The sequence below is a fragment of the Pelophylax lessonae genome (assembly GCF_965119305.1).
Source record: "Pelophylax lessonae genome assembly, chromosome: 8".
NCBI classification, from domain to species: Eukaryota; Metazoa; Chordata; class Amphibia; order Anura; family Ranidae; genus Pelophylax; species Pelophylax lessonae.
Window position 1 is genome coordinate 160359490 of NC_138775.1, and position 24046 is coordinate 160383535.

The 24046-nt window shown below is 46.6% G+C and overlaps 1 protein-coding gene across 1 annotated transcript in view; it reads left to right on the forward strand.

Annotated features, from left to right (window-relative positions):
* Window positions 1-24046, forward strand: part of LOC309562208 (uncharacterized protein) — a gene marked incomplete at its 5' end in the record, with an annotated part of 1875955 nt that overhangs the window by 1843690 nt on the left and 8219 nt on the right. The window contains 2 exons of the mRNA XM_082266327.1: window positions 22542-22712; window positions 22800-22991. Of these exons, the coding sequence (XP_082122453.1) occupies window positions 22542-22712; window positions 22800-22991 (363 nt within the window). The remainder of the gene's footprint in view (window positions 1-22541; window positions 22713-22799; window positions 22992-24046) is intronic.

Sequence of the window (24046 nt, forward strand, 5' to 3'; positions counted from 1 at the left end):
CAAAAAATTGTAATCGGGGCCTAGTCTGGGTTTGTACGTGTGAGATACACCTTTTTATATCATATTTTCTATTCCGCTATTCAATCTACACCCTTTGGGGTAAAAATAATTAAATTGCGGCATAGTCTGTATTGGTACGTGTGAGATACACCTTTCCAATTTTTGGGGTGCATCTTCCACCGCCGAGGATTGCAGGCTGCTTCAGTTTGCCTCCTGTTCCGAACTCCTCCTACTCCTCATCCTCATCCTGCCTTTAGGGTACAAAAAATAGTAATCGGGGCCTAGTCTGGGTCTGTACGTGTGAGATAGATTCACCTTTTTGATATCATATTTTCTATTGCGCTATTCAATCTACACCCTTTGGGGTAAAAAGAATTAAATTGCGGCATAGTCTGTATCGGTACGTGTGAGATACACCTTCCAAATTTTTGGGGCGCATCTTCCACCGCCGAGGATTGCAGGGTGCTTCAGTTTGCCTCATGCCTGTTCCGAACTCCTCCTACTCCTCATCCTACCTTTAGGGTACAAAAAATAGTAATCTGGGCCTAGTCTCGGTCTGTACGTGTGAGATAGATACACCTTTTGATATCATATTTTCTATTCCGCTATTCAATCTACACCCTTTGGGGTAAAAAGAATTACATTGCGGCATAGTTTGTATCGATACGTGTGAGATACACCTTTCCAATTTTTTGGGCGCATCTTACACCGCCGAGGATTGCAGGGTGCTTCAGTTTGCCTCCTACCTGTTCCGAACCCCTCCTACTCCTCATCCTGCCTTTAGGGTACAAAAAATAGTAATCGGAGCCTAGTCTGGGTCTGTACGTGTGAGATAGATACACCTTTTGATATCATATTTCCTATTCCGCTATTCAATCTACACCCTTGGGGTAAAAAGAATTAAATTGCGGCATAGTCTGTATCGGTACATGTGAGATACACCCTTCCAATTTTTGGAGCGCATCTTCCACCGCCGAGGATTGCAGGGTGCTTCAGTTTGCCTCCTGTTCCGAACTCCTCCTACTCCTCATCCTGCCATTAGGGTACAAAAAATAGTAATCGGGGCCTAGTCTGGGTCTGAACGTGTGAGATAGATACACCTTTTGATCTCAAATTTTCTATTCCGCTATGCAATCTACACCCTTGGGGTAAAAAGAATTAAATTGCGGCATAGTCTGTATCGGTACATGTGAGATACACCCTTCCAATTTTTGGGGCGCATCTTCCACCGCCGAGGATTGCAGGGTGCTTCAGTTTGCCTCCTGTTCCGAACTCCTTCTACTCCTCATCCTGCCATTAAGGTACAAAAAATAGTAATCGGGGCCTAGTCTGGGTCTGAACGTGTGAGATAGATACACCTTTTGATCTCATATTTTCTATTCCGCTATGCAATCTACACCCTTGGGGTAAAAAGAATTAAATTGCGACATAGTCTGTATCGTTACATGTGAGATACACCTTTCCAATTTTTGGGGCGCATCTTCCACCGCCGAGGATTGCAGGGTGCTTCAGTTTGCCTCCTGTTCTGAACTCCTCCTACTCCTCATCCTGCCTTTAGGGTACAAAAAATTGTAATCGGGGCCTAGTCTGGGTTTGTACGTGTGAGATACACCTTTTTATATCATATTTTCTATTCCGCTATTCAATCTACACCCTTTGGGGTAAAAATAATTAAATTGCGGCATAGTCTGTATTGGTACGTGTGAGATACACCTTTCCAATTTTTGGGGTGCATCTTCCACCGCCGAGGATTGCAGGCTGCTTCAGTTTGCCTCCTGTTCCGAACTCCTCCTACTCCTCATCCTCATCCTGCCTTTAGGGTACAAAAAATAGTAATCGGGGCCTAGTCTGGGTCTGTACGTGTGAGATAGATACACCTTTTGATATCATATTTTCTATTCCGCTATTCAATCTACACCCTTTGGGGTAAAAAGAATTAAATTGCGGCATAGTCTGTATCGGTACGTGTGAGATACACCTTCCAAATTTTTGGGGCGCATATTCCACCGCCGAGGATTGCAGGTTGCTTCAGTTTGCCTCCAGCCTGTTCCGAACTCCTCCTACTCCTCATCCTGCCTTTAGGGTACAAAAAATAGTAATCTGGGCCTAGTCTGGGTCTGTACGTGTGAGATAGATACACCTTTTGATATCATATTTTCTATTCCGCTATTCAATCTACACCCTTTGGGGTAAAAAGAATTACATTGCGGCATAGTTTGTATCGATACATGTGAGATACACCTTTCCAATTTTTTGGGCGCATCTTACACCGCCGAGGATTGCAGGGTGCTTCAGTTTGCCTCCTACCTGTTCCGAACCCCTCCTACTCCTCATCCTGCCTTTAGGGTACAAAAAATAGTAATCGGAGCCTAGTCTGGGTCTGTACGTGTGAGATAGATACACCTTTTGATATCATATTTTCTATTCCGCTATTCAATCTACACCCTTGGGGTAAAAAGAATTAAATTGCGGCATAGTCTGTATCTGTACATGTGAGATACACCCTTCCAATTTTTGGGGCGCATCTTCCACCGCCGAGGATTGCAGGGTGCTTCAGTTTGCCTCCTGTTCCGAACTCCTCCTACTCCTCATCCTGCCATTAGGGTACAAAAAATAGTAATCGGGGCCTAGTCTGGGTCTGAACGTGTGAGATAGATACACCTTTTGATCTCATATTTTCTATTCCGCTATGCAATCTACACCCTTGGGGTAAAAAGAATTAAATTGCGACATAGTCTGTATCGTTACATGTGAGATACACCTTTCCAATTTTTGGGGCGCATCTTCCACCGCCGAGGATTGCAGGGTGCTTCAGTTTGCCTCCTGTTCTGAACTCCTCCTACTCCTCATCCTGCCTTTAGGGTACAAAAAATTGTAATCGGGGCCTAGTCTGGGTTTGTACGTGTGAGATACACCTTTTTATATCATATTTTCTATTCCGCTATTCAATCTACACCCTTTGGGGTAAAAATAATTAAATTGCGGCATAGTCTGTATTGGTACGTGTGAGATACACCTTTCCAATTTTTGGGGTGCATCTTCCACCGCCGAGGATTGCAGGCTGCTTCAGTTTGCCTCCTGTTCCGAACTCCTCCTACTCCTCATCCTCATCCTGCCTTTAGGGTACAAAAAATAGTAATCGGGGCCTAGTCTGGGTCTGTACGTGTGAGATAGATTCACCTTTTTGATATCATATTTTCTATTGCGCTATTCAATCTACACCCTTTGGGGTAAAAAGAATTAAATTGCGGCATAGTCTGTATCGGTACGTGTGAGATACACCTTCCAAATTTTTGGGGCGCATCTTCCACCGCCGAGGATTGCAGGGTGCTTCAGTTTGCCTCATGCCTGTTCCGAACTCCTCCTACTCCTCATCCTACCTTTAGGGTACAAAAAATAGTAATCTGGGCCTAGTCTCGGTCTGTACGTGTGAGATAGATACACCTTTTGATATCATATTTTCTATTCCGCTATTCAATCTACACCCTTTGGGGTAAAAAGAATTACATTGCGGCATAGTTTGTATCGATACGTGTGAGATACACCTTTCCAATTTTTTGGGCGCATCTTACACCGCCGAGGATTGCAGGGTGCTTCAGTTTGCCTCCTACCTGTTCCGAACCCCTCCTACTCCTCATCCTGCCTTTAGGGTACAAAAAATAGTAATCGGAGCCTAGTCTGGGTCTGTACGTGTGAGATAGATACACCTTTTGATATCATATTTCCTATTCCGCTATTCAATCTACACCCTTGGGGTAAAAAGAATTAAATTGCGGCATAGTCTGTATCGGTACATGTGAGATACACCCTTCCAATTTTTGGAGCGCATCTTCCACCGCCGAGGATTGCAGGGTGCTTCAGTTTGCCTCCTGTTCCGAACTCCTCCTACTCCTCATCCTGCCATTAGGGTACAAAAAATAGTAATCGGGGCCTAGTCTGGGTCTGAACGTGTGAGATAGATACACCTTTTGATCTCAAATTTTCTATTCCGCTATGCAATCTACACCCTTGGGGTAAAAAGAATTAAATTGCGACATAGTCTGTATCGTTACATGTGAGATACACCTTTCCAATTTTTGGGGCGCATCTTCCACCGCCGAGGATTGCAGGGTGCTTCAGTTTGCCTCCTGTTCTGAACTCCTCCTACTCCTCATCCTGCCTTTAGGGTACAAAAAATTGTAATCGGGGCCTAGTCTGGGTTTGTACGTGTGAGATACACCTTTTTATATCATATTTTCTATTCCGCTATTCAATCTACACCCTTTGGGGTAAAAATAATTAAATTGCGGCATAGTCTGTATTGGTACGTGTGAGATACACCTTTCCAATTTTTGGGGTGCATCTTCCACCGCCGAGGATTGCAGGTTGCTTCAGTTTGCCTCCTGTTCCGAACTCCTCCTACTCCTCATCCTCATCCTGCCTTTAGGGTACAAAAAATAGTAATCGGGGCCTAGTCTGGGTCTGTACGTGTGAGATAGATACACCTTTTGATATCATATTTTCTATTCCGCTATTCAATCTACACCATTTGGGGTAAAAATAATTAAATTGCAGGATAGTCTGTTTCGGTACGTGTGAGATACACCTTCCAAATTTTTGGGGCGCATCTTCCAGCGCCGAGGATTGCAGGGTGCTTCAGTTTGCCTCCTGCCTGTTCCGAACTCCTCCTACTCCTCATCCTGCCTTTAGGGTACAAAAAATTGTAATCGGGGCCTAGTCTGGGTTTGTACGTGTGAGATACACCTTTTTATATCATATTTTCTATTCCGCTATTCAATCTACACCCTTTGGGGTAAAAATAATTAAATTGCGGCATAGTCTGTATTGGTACGTGTGAGATACACCTTTCCAATTTTTGGGGTGCATCTTCCACCGCCGAGGATTGCAGGTTGCTTCAGTTTGCCTCCTGTTCCGAACTCCTCCTACTCCTCATCCTCATCCTGCCTTTAGGGTACAAAAAATAGTAATCGGGGCCTAGTCTGGGTCTGTACGTGTGAGATAGATACACCTTTTGATATCATATTTTCTATTCCGCTATTCAATCTACACCATTTGGGGTAAAAATAATTAAATTGCAGGATAGTCTGTTTCGGTACGTGTGAGATACACCTTCCAAATTTTTGGGGCGCATCTTCCAGCGCCGAGGATTGCAGGGTGCTTCAGTTTGCCTCCTGCCTGTTCCGAACTCCTCCTACTCCTCATCCTGCCTTTAGGGTACAAAAAATAGTAATTTGGGCCTAGTCTGGGTCTGTACGTGTGAGATAGATACACCTTTTGATATCATATTTTCTATTCCGCTATTCAATCTACACCCTTGGGGTAAAAAGAATTAAATTGCGGCATAGTCTGTATCGGTACATGTGAGATACACCCTTCCAATTTTTGGGGCGCATCTTCCACCGCCGAGGATTGCAGGGTGCTTCAGTTTTCCTCCTGTTCCGAACTCCTCCTACTCCTCATCCTGCCATTAGGGTACAAAAAATAGTAATCGGGGCCTAGTCTGGGTCTGAACGTGTGAGATAGATACACCTTTTGATCTCATATTTTCTATTCCGCTATGCAATCTACACCCTTGGGGTAAAAAGAATTAAATTGCGACATAGTCTGTATCGTTACATGTGAGATACACCTTTCCAATTTTTGGGGCGCATCTTCCACCGCCGAGGATTGCAGGGTGCTTAAGTTTGCCTCCTGTTCTGAACTCCTCCTACTCCTCATACTGCCTTTAGGGTACAAAAAATTGTAATCGGGGCCTAGTCTGGGTTTGTACGTGTGAGATACACCTTTTTATATCATATTTTCTATTCCGCTATTCAATCTACACCCTTTGGGGTAAAAATAATTAAATTGCGGCATAGTCTGTATTGGTACGTGTGAGATACACCTTTCCAATTTTTGGGGTGCATCTTCCACCGCCGCAGGATTGCAGGCTGCTTCAGTTTGCCTCCTGTTCCGAACTCCTCCTACTCCTCATCCTCATCCTGCCTTTAGGGTACAAAAAATAGTAATCGGGGCCTAGTCTGGGTCTGTACGTGTGAGATAGATACACCTTTTGATATCATATTTTCTATTCCGCTATTCAATCTACACCCTTTGGGGTAAAAAGAATTAAATTGCGGCATAGTCTGTATCGGTACGTGTGAGATACACCTTTTCAATTTTTGGGGCGCATCTTCCACCACCGAGGATTGCAGGGTGCTTCAGTTTGCCTCCTGTTCCGAACTCCTCCTACTCCTCATCCTGCCTTTAGGGTACAAAAAATTGTAATCGGGGGCCTAGTCTGGGTTTGTACGTGTGAGATACACCTTTTGATATCATATTTTCTATTCCGCTATTCAATCTACACCCTTTGGGGTAAAAAGAATTAAATTGCGGAATAGTCTGTATCGGTACGTGTGAGATACACCTTTCCAATTTTTGGGGCGCATCTTCCACCGACGAGGATTGCAGGGTGCTTCAGTTTGCCTCCTGTTCCGAACTCCTCCTACTTCTTATCCTGCCTTTAGGGTACAAAAAATAGTAATCGGGGCCTAGTATGGGTCTGTACGTGTGAGATAGATACACCTTTTGATTAGAGTTGAGCGGACACCTGGATGTCCGTCTTCGGCGGGTTCGGCCGAACTTTAAAAAAATGTCCGGGTCCGTGTCCCGGACTTTTTCCGAACTTTACCCGGACACCGAACCCCATTGAAGTCAATGGGGACCCGAACTTTCAGGCACTAAAATGGCTCTAAAACACCAAAGGAAAGGGCTAGAGTGCTTCAAAAGGCAGCAAAACGTAGTTAAGAGCATGGCAAGAGCTCTGCAAACAAATGTGGATAGGGAAATAACTTAAAACAAAAAAAAAAAAACAGAAAAATAAAACAATGTTCTTCATCTGTGAAGGACGAGGCCCATATGGAGTAGGAGGGAGGTTGAGGTGGTGGTGGATGTGGCGGTGTCATAGGCGTGCGCACAGGTTGTGCCGGGTGTGCCTGGGCACACCCTAATCACCTAGGTCACATTAGCATTATCGCTCTGTTTGCCAGTGAGGAGATGGGAAAGATCTCGCTCGAACCTGCTCTGCCATAAGAGAAGTGCCACACACTTCTATTTCACTTTGCCAGCAGGGAGAGTAATGTATCGGGGCCATGTACATGTAGGCAAACACATGCATGTGTATTTAAACTTTGGGGTGCACACCCTAATGCAATAGGCTGCGCACACCTATGGGCGGTGTAGGTGGAAGCGGCGGTGGAGGAGGACGAGGTAGCCAACACTGCTTTTTTTCAGAAATTTTAAATGAGGGTACACCCCAAAAGAGTGAGAAAGATCAAAAATAGAACAATGGCTGGGTAAGGTCGGTATCCATCTCTATTCTGCACAAGGTACGGAAAAGTCCTGTGGGATCCATGCCTGGTTCATTTTAATGAACGTGAGCTTGTCCACATTGTCTCTGGACAGGCGGCTGCGCTTGTCTGTGATAACGCCCCCAGCTGTGCTAAATACCCGTTCAGATAATACACTGGCTGCAGGGCACGCCAGCACCTCCAAGGCGTAAAGGGCAAGCTCAGGCCATGTGCCCAATTTGGAGACCCAGAAGTTGAAGGGGGCAGACCCGTCATTCACTACATGTAGGCGTGTGCACACATACTGCTCCACCATGTTGGTGAAATGCTGCCTCCTGCTAAGACGTTCCATATGAGCTGCTGGTGCTGCTGTTTGTTGTGGCGTGCTGACAAAGCTTTTCCACATTTCGGCCATGCTAACCCTGCCTTCTGAGGTGCTGGCGGTGCCCTGGTTGCGTTGGCGACCTCTTCCTCCTCCTCCTCCTCCTCTGCCTTGGCCTTGTGCTTCCACCGTGGCCCCGCTGTCAGGCGGGAATGCCAGCAGCATCGCGTCTACCAGCGTGCGCTTGTACTCGCGCATCTTTCGATCAAGCTCCAGTGAGTGAATTAAGGACGATACGTTGTCCTTGTAACGGGGATCCAGCAGCGTGGCCACCCAGTAATCAGCACAAGTTAGAATGTGGGCAACTCGGCGGTCGTTGTGGAGACACTGCAGCATGTAATCGCTCATGTGTGCTAGGCTGCCCAAAGGCAACGAAAGGCTGTCCTCTGTGGGAGGTGTATCGTCTGTGTCCTCTGTATCCCCCCAGCCACGCACCAGTGATGGCCATGAGCTGGCCTGGGTGCCACCCTGCTGTGAACATGCTTCCATCTCCTCCTCCATCTCCTCCTCCTCCAGAACTGTGCCCCTGCTGGACAATTGTGTCCCTGGCGTTTGTGTGTGCAGGGACCCACCCTCGGAGCCCCTTGCGAATGACTGCCCTGAAAGCCTTGGAAATGTTACCTCTTCATCCTCCTCCTCCTCCTCATCCTGTGCCACATCCTCTTCCATCATCGCCCAAATTGTTTTTTGAAGGAGGCATAGAAGTGGGATAGTTAAGCTGACAATGGCGTCATCGGCACTGGCCATGTTGGTGGAGTACTCAAAACAGCGCAACAAGGCACACAGGTCTCGCATGGAGGCCCAGTTATTGGTGGTGAAGTGGTGGTGTTCCGCAGAGCGACTCACGCGTGCGTGCTGCAGCTGAAACTCCACTATGGCCTGCTGCTGCTCGCACAGTCTTTCCAGCATGTGCAAGGTGGAGTTCCATCTTGTGGGCACGTCACATATGAGGCGGTGAGCGGGAAGACCGAAGTTACGCTGCAGCGCTGACAGGCGAGCAGCAGCAGGGTGAGAACGCCGAAAGTGCGCACAGACGGCCCGCACTTTCTGCAGCAGCTCTGACATATCGGGATAATTTTTAAGAAACCTCTGCACCACCAAATTCAGCACATGCGCCAGGCAATGGATGTGCGTCAAACCGGCTAGGCCCAGAGCTGCTATGAGATTTCGCCCGTTATCGCACACCACCAGGCCAGGCTTGAGGCTCGCTGTCAGCAACCACTCATTTGTCTGCTGTTCCATGCTCCTCCACAACTCCTGCGCGGTGTGTGGTTTTTCCCCCAAACAGGCAAGTTTTAAAACTGCCTGCTGTCGTTTACCCCTGGCCGTGCTGAAGTTGGTGGTGAAGGTGTTATGCTGACTGGATGAGGAGGCGGTAGAGGATGAGGAAGCGGAGTAGGAGGAGTTAGGAACAGGAGGCAAACTGAAGCGCCCTGTAATCCTCGGTGGTGGAAGGACATGCGCCAAATTGCTATCCGCCTCAGGCCCATCCGCCACTGCATTTACCCAGTGTGCCGTTAGGGAGATATAACGCCCCTGACCGTGCTTACTGGTCCACGTATCGGTAGTTAGGTGAACCTTGGCACAGATGGCGTTGCGCAGTGCACACCTGATTTTTTCCCCCACTTGGTTGTGCAGGGAAGGGATGGCTTGCCTGGAAAAGTAGTGGCGGCTGGGCACGACGTACTGTGGGACAGCCACCGACATAAGGTTTTTAAAACTGTGCGTCTCCACCAGACGGAATGACAGCATTTCAAAGGCCAAGAATTTTGAAATGCTGGCATTCAGGGCCAGGGATCGCGGGTAGGTAGGGGGGTACTTCCCCTTCCTCTCAAGTGTTCGGGGGATAGAAAGCTGAGCGCTTCCACGGGACATTGTGGAGATGTTTGGTGACCCAGGTGGTGGTGTTGCTGACAGATCGTGTGTTTGCGGGGTGGCAGGTGCCGGTATCACTACAGATGTGGATGGAGAGGCCGAGACTGCAGCAGAAGAGGAAGCAGGATGAGCCAGAGATGTTTCTTGGTTTTGAAGGTGTCTACTCCACTGCAGCTCGTGCTTTGCACTTAGATGCCTGATCATGCAGGTTGTGCTCAGGTTGAGAAGGTTTATGCCTCGCTTCAGGCTCTGATTGCACAGGGTGCAAACCACTTGTGTCCTGTCATCAGCACATTTTCTGAAGAACTTACACGCTAGAGAACTCCTTTGAGCTGGCTTTGCTGCGCTCGTTCCCTTGCTGCGTTAGGCAGTAGCAGGCATAGTGTCTAGGGCACGGCCGCTCTGCTTCTGCACCCTGCTCCCTCTTCTGCTGTGCTGGTGGCTCTGTGAGACCACAGCCTCTTCCTCCAAACTACTCAGGTCACCTGCATGACGTTCATTCCATGTGGGGTTGAGGACCTCATTGTCCTCCACATCATCTTCCACCCAGTCTTCACCCCTGCCCTCCTTGTCGGTCTCCACAATTCTAAATGCCGCAGCAGTTGGCACCTGCGTTTCGTCATCATCGGAGACGTGCTGCGATGGTCCTTGCATGTACTCATCTTGAGGAATAAGTGGTTGGGCATCGCTGCACTCAATCTCTTCCACTTCTGGAGCAGGGCTAGGTGGATGGCCCTTGGAAACCCTGCTGACAGAGTCCTCAAAAAGAAGAAGAGACTGCTGTATGACTTAGGGCTCAGACTGCTTGCCTGATTTGCAAGGGGGTGAGGTGAAAGACGATTGGACATTGGCTGCAGGTGCCAACTCTGACCTTTCTGCAGTAGACTGGGTGGGAGACAATGTGAAGGAACTGGAGGCACTGTCAGCAGCAAACCAATCTACTATCGCCTCTACTTGTTCTGGCCTCATCACTTCTAGAGGCCTATGATGCCCTACCAAATACTGCTGCAGGTTCTGTCGCCTACTTACACTTGAGGTAGGTGTTTCACTTGTGCGTGTAGCTGGCACAGATCGACCACGTCCTCTCCTTGCAACAGGAGCTCTACCAGCAGCACCACGACCCAGGCCACGGCCCCTATTTGACGGTCTCCTCATATTTCTGTAATTTATGATCTTGCCCTAGAAAGGTGTTTATTGAATAGCGGAAAACAAAACAACAACAGTATCGCACGGGTGTATCTCACAGTCAAATATGCAAACTATGCCGCAATTTAATTTTTTTTACCCCAAAAGGGTGTATATTGAATAGCGGAATAGGAAAAAGGATAAAAAACGGTGTATCTCACACCTACAAACACAGACTAGGCCCCGATTAAAAATTTTTGTACCCTAAAGGCAGGATGAGGAAGAGGAGTAGGAGGAGTTGGGAACAGGAGGCAAACTGAAGCGCCCTGCAATCCTCGGCGGTGGAAGGAGATGCGCCAAACAAATTTAAAAAGGTGTATCTCACATGTACCGATACAGACTATGCCGTAATTTTATTTTTTACACTCAAACAGGGTGTATATTGAATAGCGGAATAGGAAAAATTTTACAAAACGGTGGTGTATCTCACACGTACAAACCCAGACTAGGCCCCGATTACTATTTTTTGCACCACCAAAGGCAGGATGAGGAGTAGGAGGAGTTCGGAACAGGTAGGAGGCAGACTGAAGCACCCTGCAATCCTCGGCGGTATGAGATGCGCCCCAAAAATTGGAAAGGTGTATCTCACACGTACCGACACAGACTATCCCGCAATTTAATTGTTTTTACCCCAAAGGTGTAGATTGAATAGCGGAATAGAAAATATGATATCAAAAGGTGTATGTACCTCACACGTACCGACACAGACTATCCCGCAATTTAATTGTTTTTACTTCAAAGGTGTAGATTGAATAGCGGAATAGAAAATATGATATCAAAAGGTGTATGTATCTCACACTTACCGACACAGACTATCCCGCAATTTAATTGTTTTTACTCCAAAGGTGTAGATTAAATAGCGGAATAGAAAATATTATCAAAAAAAAGGTGTATGTATCTCACACGTACAGAACCAGACTAGGCCCCGATTACTATTTTTTGTACCCCCAAAGGCAGGATGAGGAGTAGGAGGAGTTCGGAACAGGCAGGAGGCAGACTGAAGCACCCTCAAATCCTCGGCAGTATGAGATGCGCCCCAAAAATTGGAAAGGTGTATCTCACACGTACCGACACAGACTATCCCGCAATTTAATTGTTTTTACCCAAAGGTGTAGATTGAATAGCGGAATAGAAAATATGATATCAAAAGGTGTATGTATCTCACACGTACCGACACAGACTATCCCGCAATTTAATTGTTTTTACTCCAAAGGTGTAGTTTGAATAGCGGAATAGAAAATATGATATCAAAAGGTGTATGTATCTCACACGTACCGACACAGACTATCCCGCAATTTAATTGTTTTTACTCCAAAGGTGTAGATTAAATAGCGGAATAGAAAATATGATATCAAAAGGTGTATGTATCTCACACGTACCGACACAGACTATCCCACAATTTAATTGTTTTTACTCCAAAGGTGTAGATTGAATAGCGGAATAGAAAATATGATATCAAAAGGTGTATGTATCTCACACGTAGAGACACAGACTAGGCCCAAATTACTATTTTTTGTACCCCCCAAAGGCAGGATGAGGAGTAGGAGGAGTTCGGTACAGGCAGGAGGCACACTGAAGCACCCTCAAATCCTCGGCAGTATTAGATGCACCCCAAAAATTGGAAAGGTGTATCTCACACGTACCGAAACAGACTATCCCGCAATTTAATTGTTTTTACCCAAAGGTGTAGATTGAATAGCGGAATAGAAAATATGATATGAAAAGGTGTATGTATCTCACACGTAGAGACACAGACTAGGCCCAAATTACTATTTTTTGTACCCCCAAAGGCAGGATGAGGAGTAGGAGGAGTTCGGAACAGGCAGGAGGCACACTGAAGCACCCTCAAATCCTCGGCAGTATGAGATGCGCCCCAAAAATTGGAAAGGTGTATCTCACATGTACCGACACAGACTATCCCACAATTTAATTGTTTTTACCCAAAGGTGTAGATTAAATAGCGGAATAGAAAATATTATCAAAAAAAAGGTGTATGTATCTCACACGTACAGAACCAGACTAGGCCCCGATTACTATTTTTTGTACCCCCAAAGGCAGGATGAGGAGTAGGAGGAGTTCGGAACAGGCAGGAGGCAGATTGAAGCACTCTCAAATCGTCGGCAGTATGAGATGCGCCCCAAAAATTGGAAAGGTGTATCTCACACCTACCGACACAGACTATCCCGCAATTTAATTGTTTTTACCCAAAGGTGTAGATTGAATAGCGGAATAGAAAATATGATATCAAAAGGTGTATGTATCTCACACATAGAGACCCAGACTAGGCCCAAATTACTATTTTTTGTACCCCCAATGGGTGAAGAGTAGGAGGAGTTCGGAACAGGCAGCACCCTCAAATCCTCGGCAGTATGAGATGCGCCCCAAAAATTGGAAAGGTGTATCTCACACGTACCGATACAGACTATCCCGCAATTTAATTGTTTTTACCCAAAGGTGAAGATTAAATAGCGGAATAGAAAATATGATATAAAATTGGTGATTTATCAATAGCACATGTGAACAGCAGTGTCTTATATCAGTCAACTCTGCTGCAAGCTATGGAGGGAAGAAAATTCCCCTTTTAAGTTTGTAATTTTTAACTAGATTAGTACAGACTATGCCACAATTAAATTTTTTTAACCCAAGGGTGTATATTGAATAGTGGAATAGAAAAAAGTGTATAACTTTTGAAATCACTCAATAATAGCACATGTGAACACATCAGTGTATTATCACAGTCAGCACAGCAGCACTGAAGGAAAAACGCTGCACACAACTGACTGATAAAAAATACTTTTTTCTCCCTCCTCCTCAGTGGGCAAAAAGATTGTGTTCACACCACCCCACACACAGCAAAATCGATGTGGACCACTGACACCTGCCTATCTCCAGACTCTCCCTAAAAGGATCGATAAGATCGGTCACTGCCGGGACTGCAAACCCCCCCCCCCCACACTGCAAAATCGATTGTAGAACACTGACCCTAAATATCTCCAGCCTCGCCGTAAAATGCATATATCTCGCCCTGCCTGCAGCACTCCGACTTGTCCCTCAATTCTTTTCGGACACAATATGATTTTTTGCCTGTCTGTCCCTAATCAGCAGCCAGCACGTATGATGTGTGCTCTGTCCCTGTACTACAGCATAATGACGCAGCGGCGCTCGGTCTCGAACTTATAAAGACTTGGTCACATGCTTCAGATGGCCAATCACAGCTACTAATACATTTGTAGGCATGGCTGGGATGTCTTAAGGCACACCAGTTAAACGCTTGTTGATTGGCTGTTGAAAGCCCGCCATTAAAAGCGCGCCAATACATACAAACCCGGAAATACAATGACCGGGTAACAAAAATCCAATTATTCAGTACGAACATGAATAATACAGTCCGTGTTCACTCAACACTACTTTTGATATCATATTTTCTATTCCGCTATTCAATCTACACCCTTGGGGTAAAAAGAATTAAATTGCGGCATAGTCTGTATCGGTACGTGTGAGATACACCTTTCCAATTTTTGAGGCGCGTCTTCCACCGCCGAGGATTGCAGGGTGCTTCAGTTTGCCTCCTGTTCCGAACTCCTCCTACTCCTCATCCTGCCTTTAGGGTACAAAAAATAGTAATCGGGCCTAGTCTGGGTCTGTACGTGTGAGATAGATACACCTTATATATCATATTTTCTATTCCGCTATTCAATATACACCCTTTTGGAGTGTAAAAAATTAAATTACGGCATAGTCTGTATCGGTACGTGTGAGATACACCTTTTTAAATTTGTTTGGCGCATCTACTTCCACCGCCGATGATTGTAGGGCGCTTCAGTTTGCCTCCTGTTCCGAACTCCTCCTACTCCTCATCATCATCCTCCCTTAAGGGTTTACAAAAATTGTAATCGGGGCCTAGTCTGTTTTTGTACGTGTAAGATACACCGTTTTATAAAATTTTTCCTATTCCGCTATTCAATATACACCCTTTTGGAGTGTAAAAAATTAAATTACGGCATAGTCTGTATCGGTACGTGTGAGATACACCTTTTAAATTTGTTTGGCGCATCTCCTTTCACCGCCAAGGATTGCATTGCGCTTCAGTTTGCCTCCTGTTCCGAACTCCTCCTACTCCTCTTCCTCACCCTCCCTTTAGGGTACAAAAAATTGTAATCGGGGCCTAGTCTGTGTTTGTACGTGTGAGATACACCGTTTTATATCCTTTTTTCTATCCCCCTATTCAATATACACCCTTTTGGGGTGAAAAAAAATAAATTTGCGGCATTCTTTGCATATTTGACTGTGAGATACACCTGTTGTATTTGTATACTGTTTTTCTATTCCGCTATTTAATAAACACCCTTTTGGGGTAAAAAAAATTAAATTGCGGCATAGTTTGCATATTTGACTGTGAGATACACCCGTGCAATACTGTTGTTGTTTTGTTCCGCTGTTCAATAAACACCTTTCTAGGGCAAGATCATAAATTACAGAAATATGAGGAGACCGTCAAATAGGGGCCGTGGCCTGGGTCGTGGTGCTGCTGGTAGAACTCCTGTTGCAAGGAGAGGACGTGGTCGATCTGTGCCAGCTACACGCACAAGTGAAACACCTTCCTCAAGTGTGAGAAGGCGACAGAACCTGCAGCAGTATTTGGTAGGGCATCATGCACCTATAGAAGTGATGAGGCCAGAACAAGAAGAGGCGATAGTAGATTGGTTTGCTGCTGACAGTGCCTCCGGTTCCTTCACATTGTCTCCCACCCAGTCTACTGCAGAAAGGTCAGAGTTGGCACCTGCAGCCGATGTCCAACCGTCTTTCACCTCACCCCCTTGCAAATCAGGCAAGCAGTCTGAGCCCCAAGTCATGCAGCAGTCTCTTCTTCTTTTTGATGACTCTGTCAGCAGGGTTTCCCAGGGCCATCCACCTAGCCCTGCCCCAGAAGTGGAAGAGATTGAGTGCAGCGATGCCCAACCACTTATTTCTCAAGATGAGTACATGGAAGGACCATCGCAGCACGTCTCCGATGATGACGAAACGCAGGTGCCAACTGCTGCGGCACTCAGAATTGTGGAGACCGACAAGGAGGGCAGGGGTGAAGACTGGGTGGAAGATGATGTGGAGGACGATGAGGTCCTCGACCCCACATGGAATGAAGTTCATGCAGGTGACCTGAGTAGTTTGGAGGAAGAGCCGGTAGTCGTACAGAGCCACCAGCACAGCAGAAGAGGGAGCAGGGTGCAGAAGCGGAGCGGCCGTGCCCTAGACACTACGCCTGCTACTGCCCAACGCAGCAAGGGACCGAGCACACCAAAGCCAGCTCAAAGGAGTTCTCTAGCATGGAAGTTCTTCAGAAAATGTGCTGATGGCAGGACACGAGTGGTTTTCACCCTGTGCAATCAGAGCCTGAAGCGAGGCATAAACCTTCTCAACCTGAGCACAACCTGCATGATCAGGCATCTAAGTGCAAAGCACGAGCTGCAGTGGAGTAGACACCTTCAAAACCAAGAAAGGTCTCTGGCTCCTCCTGCTTCCTCTTCTGCTGCAGTCTCGGCCTCTTCATCCACCTCTCTAGTGATACCGGCACCTGCCAACCCGCAAACAGACGATCTGTCAGCAACACCACCACCTGGGTCACCAACCATTGTGGAAGCGTGGAAGCGTTCAGTTTTCCATCTCCCAAACACTTCAGAGGAAGAGGAAGTACCCCCCTACCCACCCTCGAACCCTGGCCCTGAATGCCAGAATTTCAAAATTCTTGGCCTTTGAAATGCTGTCATTCCGTCTGGTGGAGACGCACAGTTTTAAAAGCCTTATGTCGTTGGCTGTCCAACAGTACGTCGTGCCCAGCAGCACTACTTTTCCAGGCAAGCCATCCCTTCCCTGCACAACCAAGTGGGGGAAAAAATCAGGTGTGCACTGTGCAACGCCATCTGTGCCAAGGTCCACCTAGCTACCGATACGTGGACCAGTAAGCACGGTCAGGGGCGTTATATCTCCCTAACGGCACACTGGGTAAATGCAGTGGCGGATGGGCCTGAGGCGGATAGCAATTTGGCGCATGTCCTTCCACCACCGAGGATTGCAGGGCGCTTCCGTTTGCCTCCTGTTCCTAACTCCTCCTACTCCGCTTCCTCATCCTCTACCGCCTCCTCATCCGGTCAGCGTAACACCTTCACCACCAACTTCTGCACAGCCGGGGTAAATGACAGCAGGCAGTTTTAAAACTTGCCTGTTTGGGGGAAAAACCACACACCGCGCAGGAGTTGTGGAGGAGCATGGAACAGCAGACAAATGAGTGGTTGCTGCCAGCGAGCCTCAAGCCCGGCCTGGTGGTGTGCGATAACGGGCGAAATCTCATAGCAGCTCTGGGCCTAGCCGGTTTGACGCACATCCCTTGCCTGGCGCATGTGCTGAATTTGGTGGTGCAGAGGTTCCTTAAAAATGACCCCGATATGTCAGAGCTGCTGCAGAAAGTGCGGGCCGTCTGTGCGCACTTTCGTGTTCTCACCCTGCTGCTGCTCGCCTGTCAGCGCTGCAGCGTAACTTCGGCCTTCCCGCTCACCGCCTCATATGTGCAAGGTGGAACTCCACCTTGCACATGCTGGAAAGACTGTGCGAGCAGCAGCAGGCCATAGTGGAGTTTCAGCTGCAGCACGCACATGTGAGTCGCTCTGCGGAACAGCACCACTTCACCACCAATAACTGGGCCTCCATGCGAGACCTGTGTGCCTTGTTGCGCGGTTTTGAGTACTCCACCAACATGGCCAGTGCCGATGACGCCGTTGTCAGTTTAACTATCCCACTTCTATGCCTCCTTCAAAAAACAATTTGGGCGATGATGGAAGAGGATGTGGCACAGGATGAGGAGGAGGATGAAGAGGTAACATTTCCAAGGCTTTCAGGGCAGTCATTCGCAAGTGGCTCAGAGGGTTGGTTCCTGCATACACAAATGCCAGGGACACAATTGTCCAGCAGGGGCACAGTTCTGGAGGATGAGGAGGAGGAGATGGAGGAGGAGATGGAACCATGTTCACAGCAGGGTGGCACCCAGGCCAGCTCATGGCCATCACTGGTGCGTGGCTGGGGGGATACAGAGGACACAGACGATACAACTCCCACAGAGGACAGCCTTTCATTGCCTCTGGGCAGCCTGGCACACATGAGCGATTACATGCTGCAGTGTCTCCACAATGACCGCCGAGTTGCCCACATTCTAACTTGTGCTGATTACTGGGTGGCCACGCTGCTGGATCCCCATTACAAGGACAATGTACCGTCCTTAATTCACTCACTGGAGCGTGATCGCAAGATGTGCGAGTACAAGCGCACGCTGGTAGACGCGATGCTGCTGGCATTCACACCTGACAGCGGGGCCACAGTGGAAGCACAAGGCCAAGGCAGAGGAGGAAGAGGTCGCCAACCCAACCAGGGCACCGCCAGCACCTCAGAAGGCAGGGTTAGCATGGACAAAATGTGGAAAAGTTTGTCAGCACGCCACAACAAACAGCAGCACCAGCAGCTCATATGGAACGTCTTAGCAGGAGACAGCATTTCACCAACATGGTGGAGAAGTATGTGTGTACACGCCTACATGTAGTGAATGACGGGTCTGCCCCCTTCAACTTCTGGGTCCCCAAATTGGGCACATGGCCTGAGCTTGCCCTTTACGCCTTGGAGGTGCTGGCGTGCCCTGCAGCCAGTGTATTATCTGAACGTGTATTTAGCACGGCTGGGGGCGTTATCACAGACAAGCGCAGCCGCCTGTCCAGAGACAATGTGGACAAGCTCACGTTCATTAAAATGAACCAGGCATGGATCCCACAGGACTTTTCCGTACCTTGTGCAGAATAGAGATGGATACCGACCTTACCCAGCCATTGTTCTATTTTTGATCTTTCTCACTCTTTAGGGGTGTACCCCAATTTAAAATGACTGAAAAAAAGCAGTGTTGGCTACCTCGTCTCCCTCCACCGTGGCTTCCACCTACACCGCCACATCCACCGCCACCTCAACCTCCCTCCTACTCCATATGGGCCTCGTCCTTCACAGATGAAGAAAATTGTTTTATTTTTCTGTTTTTTTTGTTGTTTTAAGTTATTTCCCTATCCACATTTGTTTGCAGAGCACTTGCCATGCTCTTAACTACGTTTTGCTGCCATTTGCAGCACTCTAGGCCTTTCCATTGGTGTTTTAGAGCCATTTTAGTGCCTGAAAGTTTGGGTCCCCATTGACTTCAATGGGGTTCGGTGTCCGGGTAAAGTTCGGAAAAAGTCCGGGTCACGGACCCGGACTTTTTTTTCAAGTTCGGCCGAAACCCGCCGAACACGGACATCCAGGTGTCCGCTCAACTCTACTTATCACACATCCCTGTGTCACTCTTGTACTAAGGGACAGTTTTAATGAGTAATAATTACCAACTTTTACCCTCTTCTGCCTAACAGACAGAAAATCCAAAATTCAGTTACAAAACGATGGGCTCAGTCCCAAAGATTTCAGCTTGGCAACAGGTTTTATTGGCAAAACTATAATAAAAAGATTAAATAAAATAAATAAAGAGCATGTGGGCATAGCTATTCTTATTTTCCAAATTAGACAGCACAGATTGCAAGGCCAATGCAATGGCATCCTCTGTAGATCTATAGCACAGCTATAGCACTCCTTTGTGCAGCAGAGACATTTGGCACTGATAGTAGTACCAGCAAACTAATGAATGGAGTATAGATTAACCACTTCTGGACCGGAAGGATTTACCCCCTTAAAGCGGAGTTCCAGCCTCGGTTAGTACATTTCATAATGGATAGCCTCTGAACTGTCCCAGGTTGCACTTACCTTTTAGAAGGAATAATTACCTTGAAAATGTCTTGTCCAGAGCTGCCATCTCAGGTGTGGGCAGCTAAAGCCAGCGTGTCCTCTTCGGCGTCCTCTTCCATGTCCTCTTCGGTCCCACAATGCCCTGCACCGGCCCCGCTCGTCACTTCTGGGGCAGGCGCGTCATCCCTGCACAGCTTCTGGGCATGCCCAGAAGCTGTTTTGCAGGGAATGACGCGCTTGCCCTGAAACTGATGAGCGGGGCCGGTGCAGGCGCATTGATTTCTGGGAGCGATGACGTTCAGTTCCCAGGAATCAATGCAAGCAGGAAGTGACGGCGCGGGCCGCGGCCGCAGAGGGAGGAAGTGGAAGAAAGGTAAGTATAATTTCTTCAATATCAAGGTAAGTAATTGAAAAAAAAAAAAAAATAGGAACTATCCATTTCTTTTGTAGGTGACACTGAGCAAGCGGATTGCCCGAAGTGGATTTTTAGGCCGGAACTCCGCTTTAATGACTAGGCCATTTTTTGCGATTCGGCACTGCGTTATTTAATGGACACTTGTGCAGTTATGTGATGCTGTACCCAAATAAAATTGATTTTTCCCACAAATAGAGCTTTCTTTTGGTAGTATTTGATCACCTCTGCAATTTTTATTTTTTGCGCTATAAACAAAAAAATTGCGACAATTCTGAAAAAATACAATAATTTTCACTTTCTGCTATATAACATTCCCCAAAAAAAAAATGTAATCAAAATTTTTTAACATCTTAGGCCAATTTGTTTTCTGCTACATATTTTTGGTAAAAAAAATCACAATAAGCGTATTTTGATGGGTTTGCACAAAAGTTATTGCGCCTTCTAACTACGACAAAGATTTATGCGATTTTTTTGTGGGACTGCAACATTGCAGCGGACAGATCGGACCCCTAATTGAAATTTTTGACACTTTTGGGGGGACCAGTGACATTACTACAGTAATCAGTGCTAATAAAAATATGCACTGTTACTGTAATAATGACACTGGCAGGGAAGGGGTTAACACTGTGGGTGATTAACGGGTTAAATGTGAGCCTAGGGGAGTGATTATAACTGTATGGGGGCGGGGCTTGTGAAATGATAACAGAAACCTGTGACCCTACATAGAAGGATCACAGGCACTCTGTGATCATCCCAGAGAGAAGAACTCCCCTCTCTCAGCGGGGAGTGATCGTGGGTGTCAGGCGGCAATCGTGCCTCCTGCCCCGTGCATCGGAGTCCTCGCTGACAAATGGGGGTGGGAGCGCCCCGCCAGCGGCACGCACTCGCCCCCTAGCTGCAGGCGCGCGACCGACATAGACCCACAGTAAATCGGCGGCGGGCAGTCCGGAACTAGTTAATTTTACATCCCATTACAAAAAGGTATGTTTTTGCCATATGAAGATAAATATAAATCTGGAGTTCTGCATTAAACCACCTTAAAAACTCCAATCATTTCACCCAGGGCCGTCTTTAAGGCAGGGCAAAAGGGGGCACCTGCCCAGGGCCCTGTCAAAGTTGAGGGGCCCAACATCCTAACAATCCATCCCTGTTACATAGTGCAGCTGCAGGGAAAGGGAGTTAGTAAGCGGCAGTGTCTTTGGCTGACAGCGGGAGCTGGCCGAGTGGAGAGACATACTGACAAGCAGTGGAATCGGCCAGAGGTGTGAGAGAGGATCGCTATGAGGAGGCAATGACATAGGAGGCATGGATGAGCAGAAAATCGGTGGGCGGCAGGAGTTACATCTAAATGAGAATGTGTGCTTGGCTTTTCATCCCCTTTCTCTGCCCCTCTGCTTGCTATTAACATCACCAGCCCCGCATGTACATAACACCGATCAGTCGGCCGGCACGGATGAGCGGACGGCTGGTATGTTTTGTGATTACCAATCCGAATGAGCTAGTTTGCCCTGCTGTATTGAACTTTCACTGCTTTAGCCACTAAATTATCACTTATCTGCCTCTCTACTTGTTACGCTCATTGACAGTACTGTTTTGAAGGTTTTCCTGGTCGGCTTCATTAACCCTATCTTTTCTGCCACATAATACATTCTGCTGCAAGGGAAAACTTCTACTCTGGCAAGGGGACTGTTGTGTGTTTGTACCATATTCTATCTAGCAACCAGTTAGTTAGCAGTAATGATGTGCAGTAACCTGTAGCAACCAATCAGCACAGTAATGATGTGCAGTAACCGCTAGCAACCAGTGAGCAGTAATGATGTACAGTAACCTCTAGCAACCAATCAGCAGTAATGATATGCAGTAACCTCTAGCAACCAATCAGTGAGTGGTAATAATATGCAGTAATCTCTAGCAGCCAATCATTTTGCTTTAATGATGTGCAGTGACCACTAGCAACCAATCAGTGAGCAATCGCTGCCTTATCTGCTGCAGTAAACTGATTTTGAGTTTAGCTGCTACTTATTGTATCTCTCAGAGCAGGTGGAGAGCAAATTGCATGGTGGCATGGTGGGAGCTAGGGGGGGGGACCAAATAAATTGCTTGCCCAGGGTCTTACCAATGTTAAAGACGGGCCTGATTTTACCCTCCCCGTGCATTTTGTCTGTTGGCAAAATGTGTAAGAAAGTTGGCCAATTTCACTCATGCCTATTGTCCACCCTCATAGCCTGCTTCAGTGCCAATCTGCTGAACATTGTGGTGTACTTTTGCTATGAAAATTGCTGTGCAATCACCAACAGCAAAACTTTAAATGAGTAATATTCACAAAGTTTCCTGGGAACGTTCCACATACCCAAACTGTGATATTCTGTGTATCCTGTCATGTCTATTCAAACTGCCGTTCCACATTTCCCCTGCTTTGTGCTCACCGTTCTGTTAATTTTGCTATGATTTGGCTTTGGTTGTTATGGCTACTGTTTTCGCTTGTTTATTAGAACCATTAAAAGTTCATAGTGACTTCTGGTTATAATCTATATTATGTTCAATAATCATTTTCTAGGGTCATGTCTTCCTCCTGACATTCCAAATACAATACTTTCTTCTGAAACAAAAAACAGTTATGAATCTGGGTCTTCGGTGAATATTAAATGTAAAGACACATTTGTGCTCAGTGGACACATAAATGTAAAATGTGAAAATGGTGAATGGGATGAACTTCCACAATGCCTCAGTAAGTACCACAAGTTACTTTTGTAGTCAACACCATAACACTAAAATCACAACTTTAATATAATAAGATTTAATTGATATTTTGCAGAGCCTTGTACAATTATTCCCAGCAGTTTGGAGAGAAATCACATTGAACTTAGGCCGATGGAGAGCGCTCCTGAGATACTTGAGCATGGCACAGAAATGAATGTAAAATGCAAAGCAAGTTTTAAACGCCCAGGATCCCTAATAGCTTCATGTAATGATGGAGAAATGAAATATCCAAGGTGTTTCTCTGGTGGTAAGTATCACTAACTTTTTTAGAATTATATTTCTACTTGTTCAGTTTTGTGAGTTCCTGTAAATATTTTCAGTATATAAATGACCAGAAGTTGCAAAAGATATTTATGTATTTAAACAGTTTTTTTTTTTCTTCTTACACCTATCAATTTATTTGAATGCAACTATTACATAGGCATTGTTACTTAAGCTGCCAAATTACTTACTTGGTCACTCATATACAGTAGTCTTCAGAAAGTACCACTGCTTTTTTCTGGATGGTGCTGAATGCTGTGCATTGGCATTGTTATGGTTTGTACACTACATGCACTTTTCAGGATAGGATATCATTCTCAGTGAAGTGAAGGGCTATCACAAATCCCACATCTGTGCAGTTACTTGTGTTGATAGCTTGCTCTGTGTATTTTTGATGCAGCTCATTGCCATGCTTTCACTGCCAGTCCAGCTGGACAATACACATATAGGAATGTGTTTTTCCAGAGCATCTGTATATATGATCTGTATTACATCAACTGTCAGTCACTGTGCTCAGGAGGCTCTAGAGTGCTGTATTAGGGTTGGAGCCCTGGGTGTTGGTTTACTAAAGACAAATTGTCTGTTCACTTTGCAAAGGAACTTTCCACAGATCTTAGTAAGTGAGGTGAAGCTCTACTGACTTCCATCATTCTTTGCAAAATAAGTATTATTTGGAAAACCTGTGCTGGAGTATATATATTCTAAATAAGCAGCTGCTTAAGCAATTGTTACATCAATAGCAAAAATATAATAGTATAAGGAAGAAGTGCTAAATCAATAAACAGGTGATTCAATCTTAACCACTTGCCGACTGCCTAACGCCGATCTACGTCGGAAGTCAGCCCCTCACAGGCAAAGTGACGTAGGGCTACGTCACTAGCTTGTGAGGGTCTAGGGAGCGAGCGCGCGCCCCCGGAGGCGCGCTCCCGCTCCCGCGTGGTCACGGACCCCCCCGCGCGTGTGACCGGCGGACCCGATGTCCGCCGGTCACTCGGCGATCGGCGGGGGAGAGGGAGAATGTCAGGCAGCTTGTGTAAACAA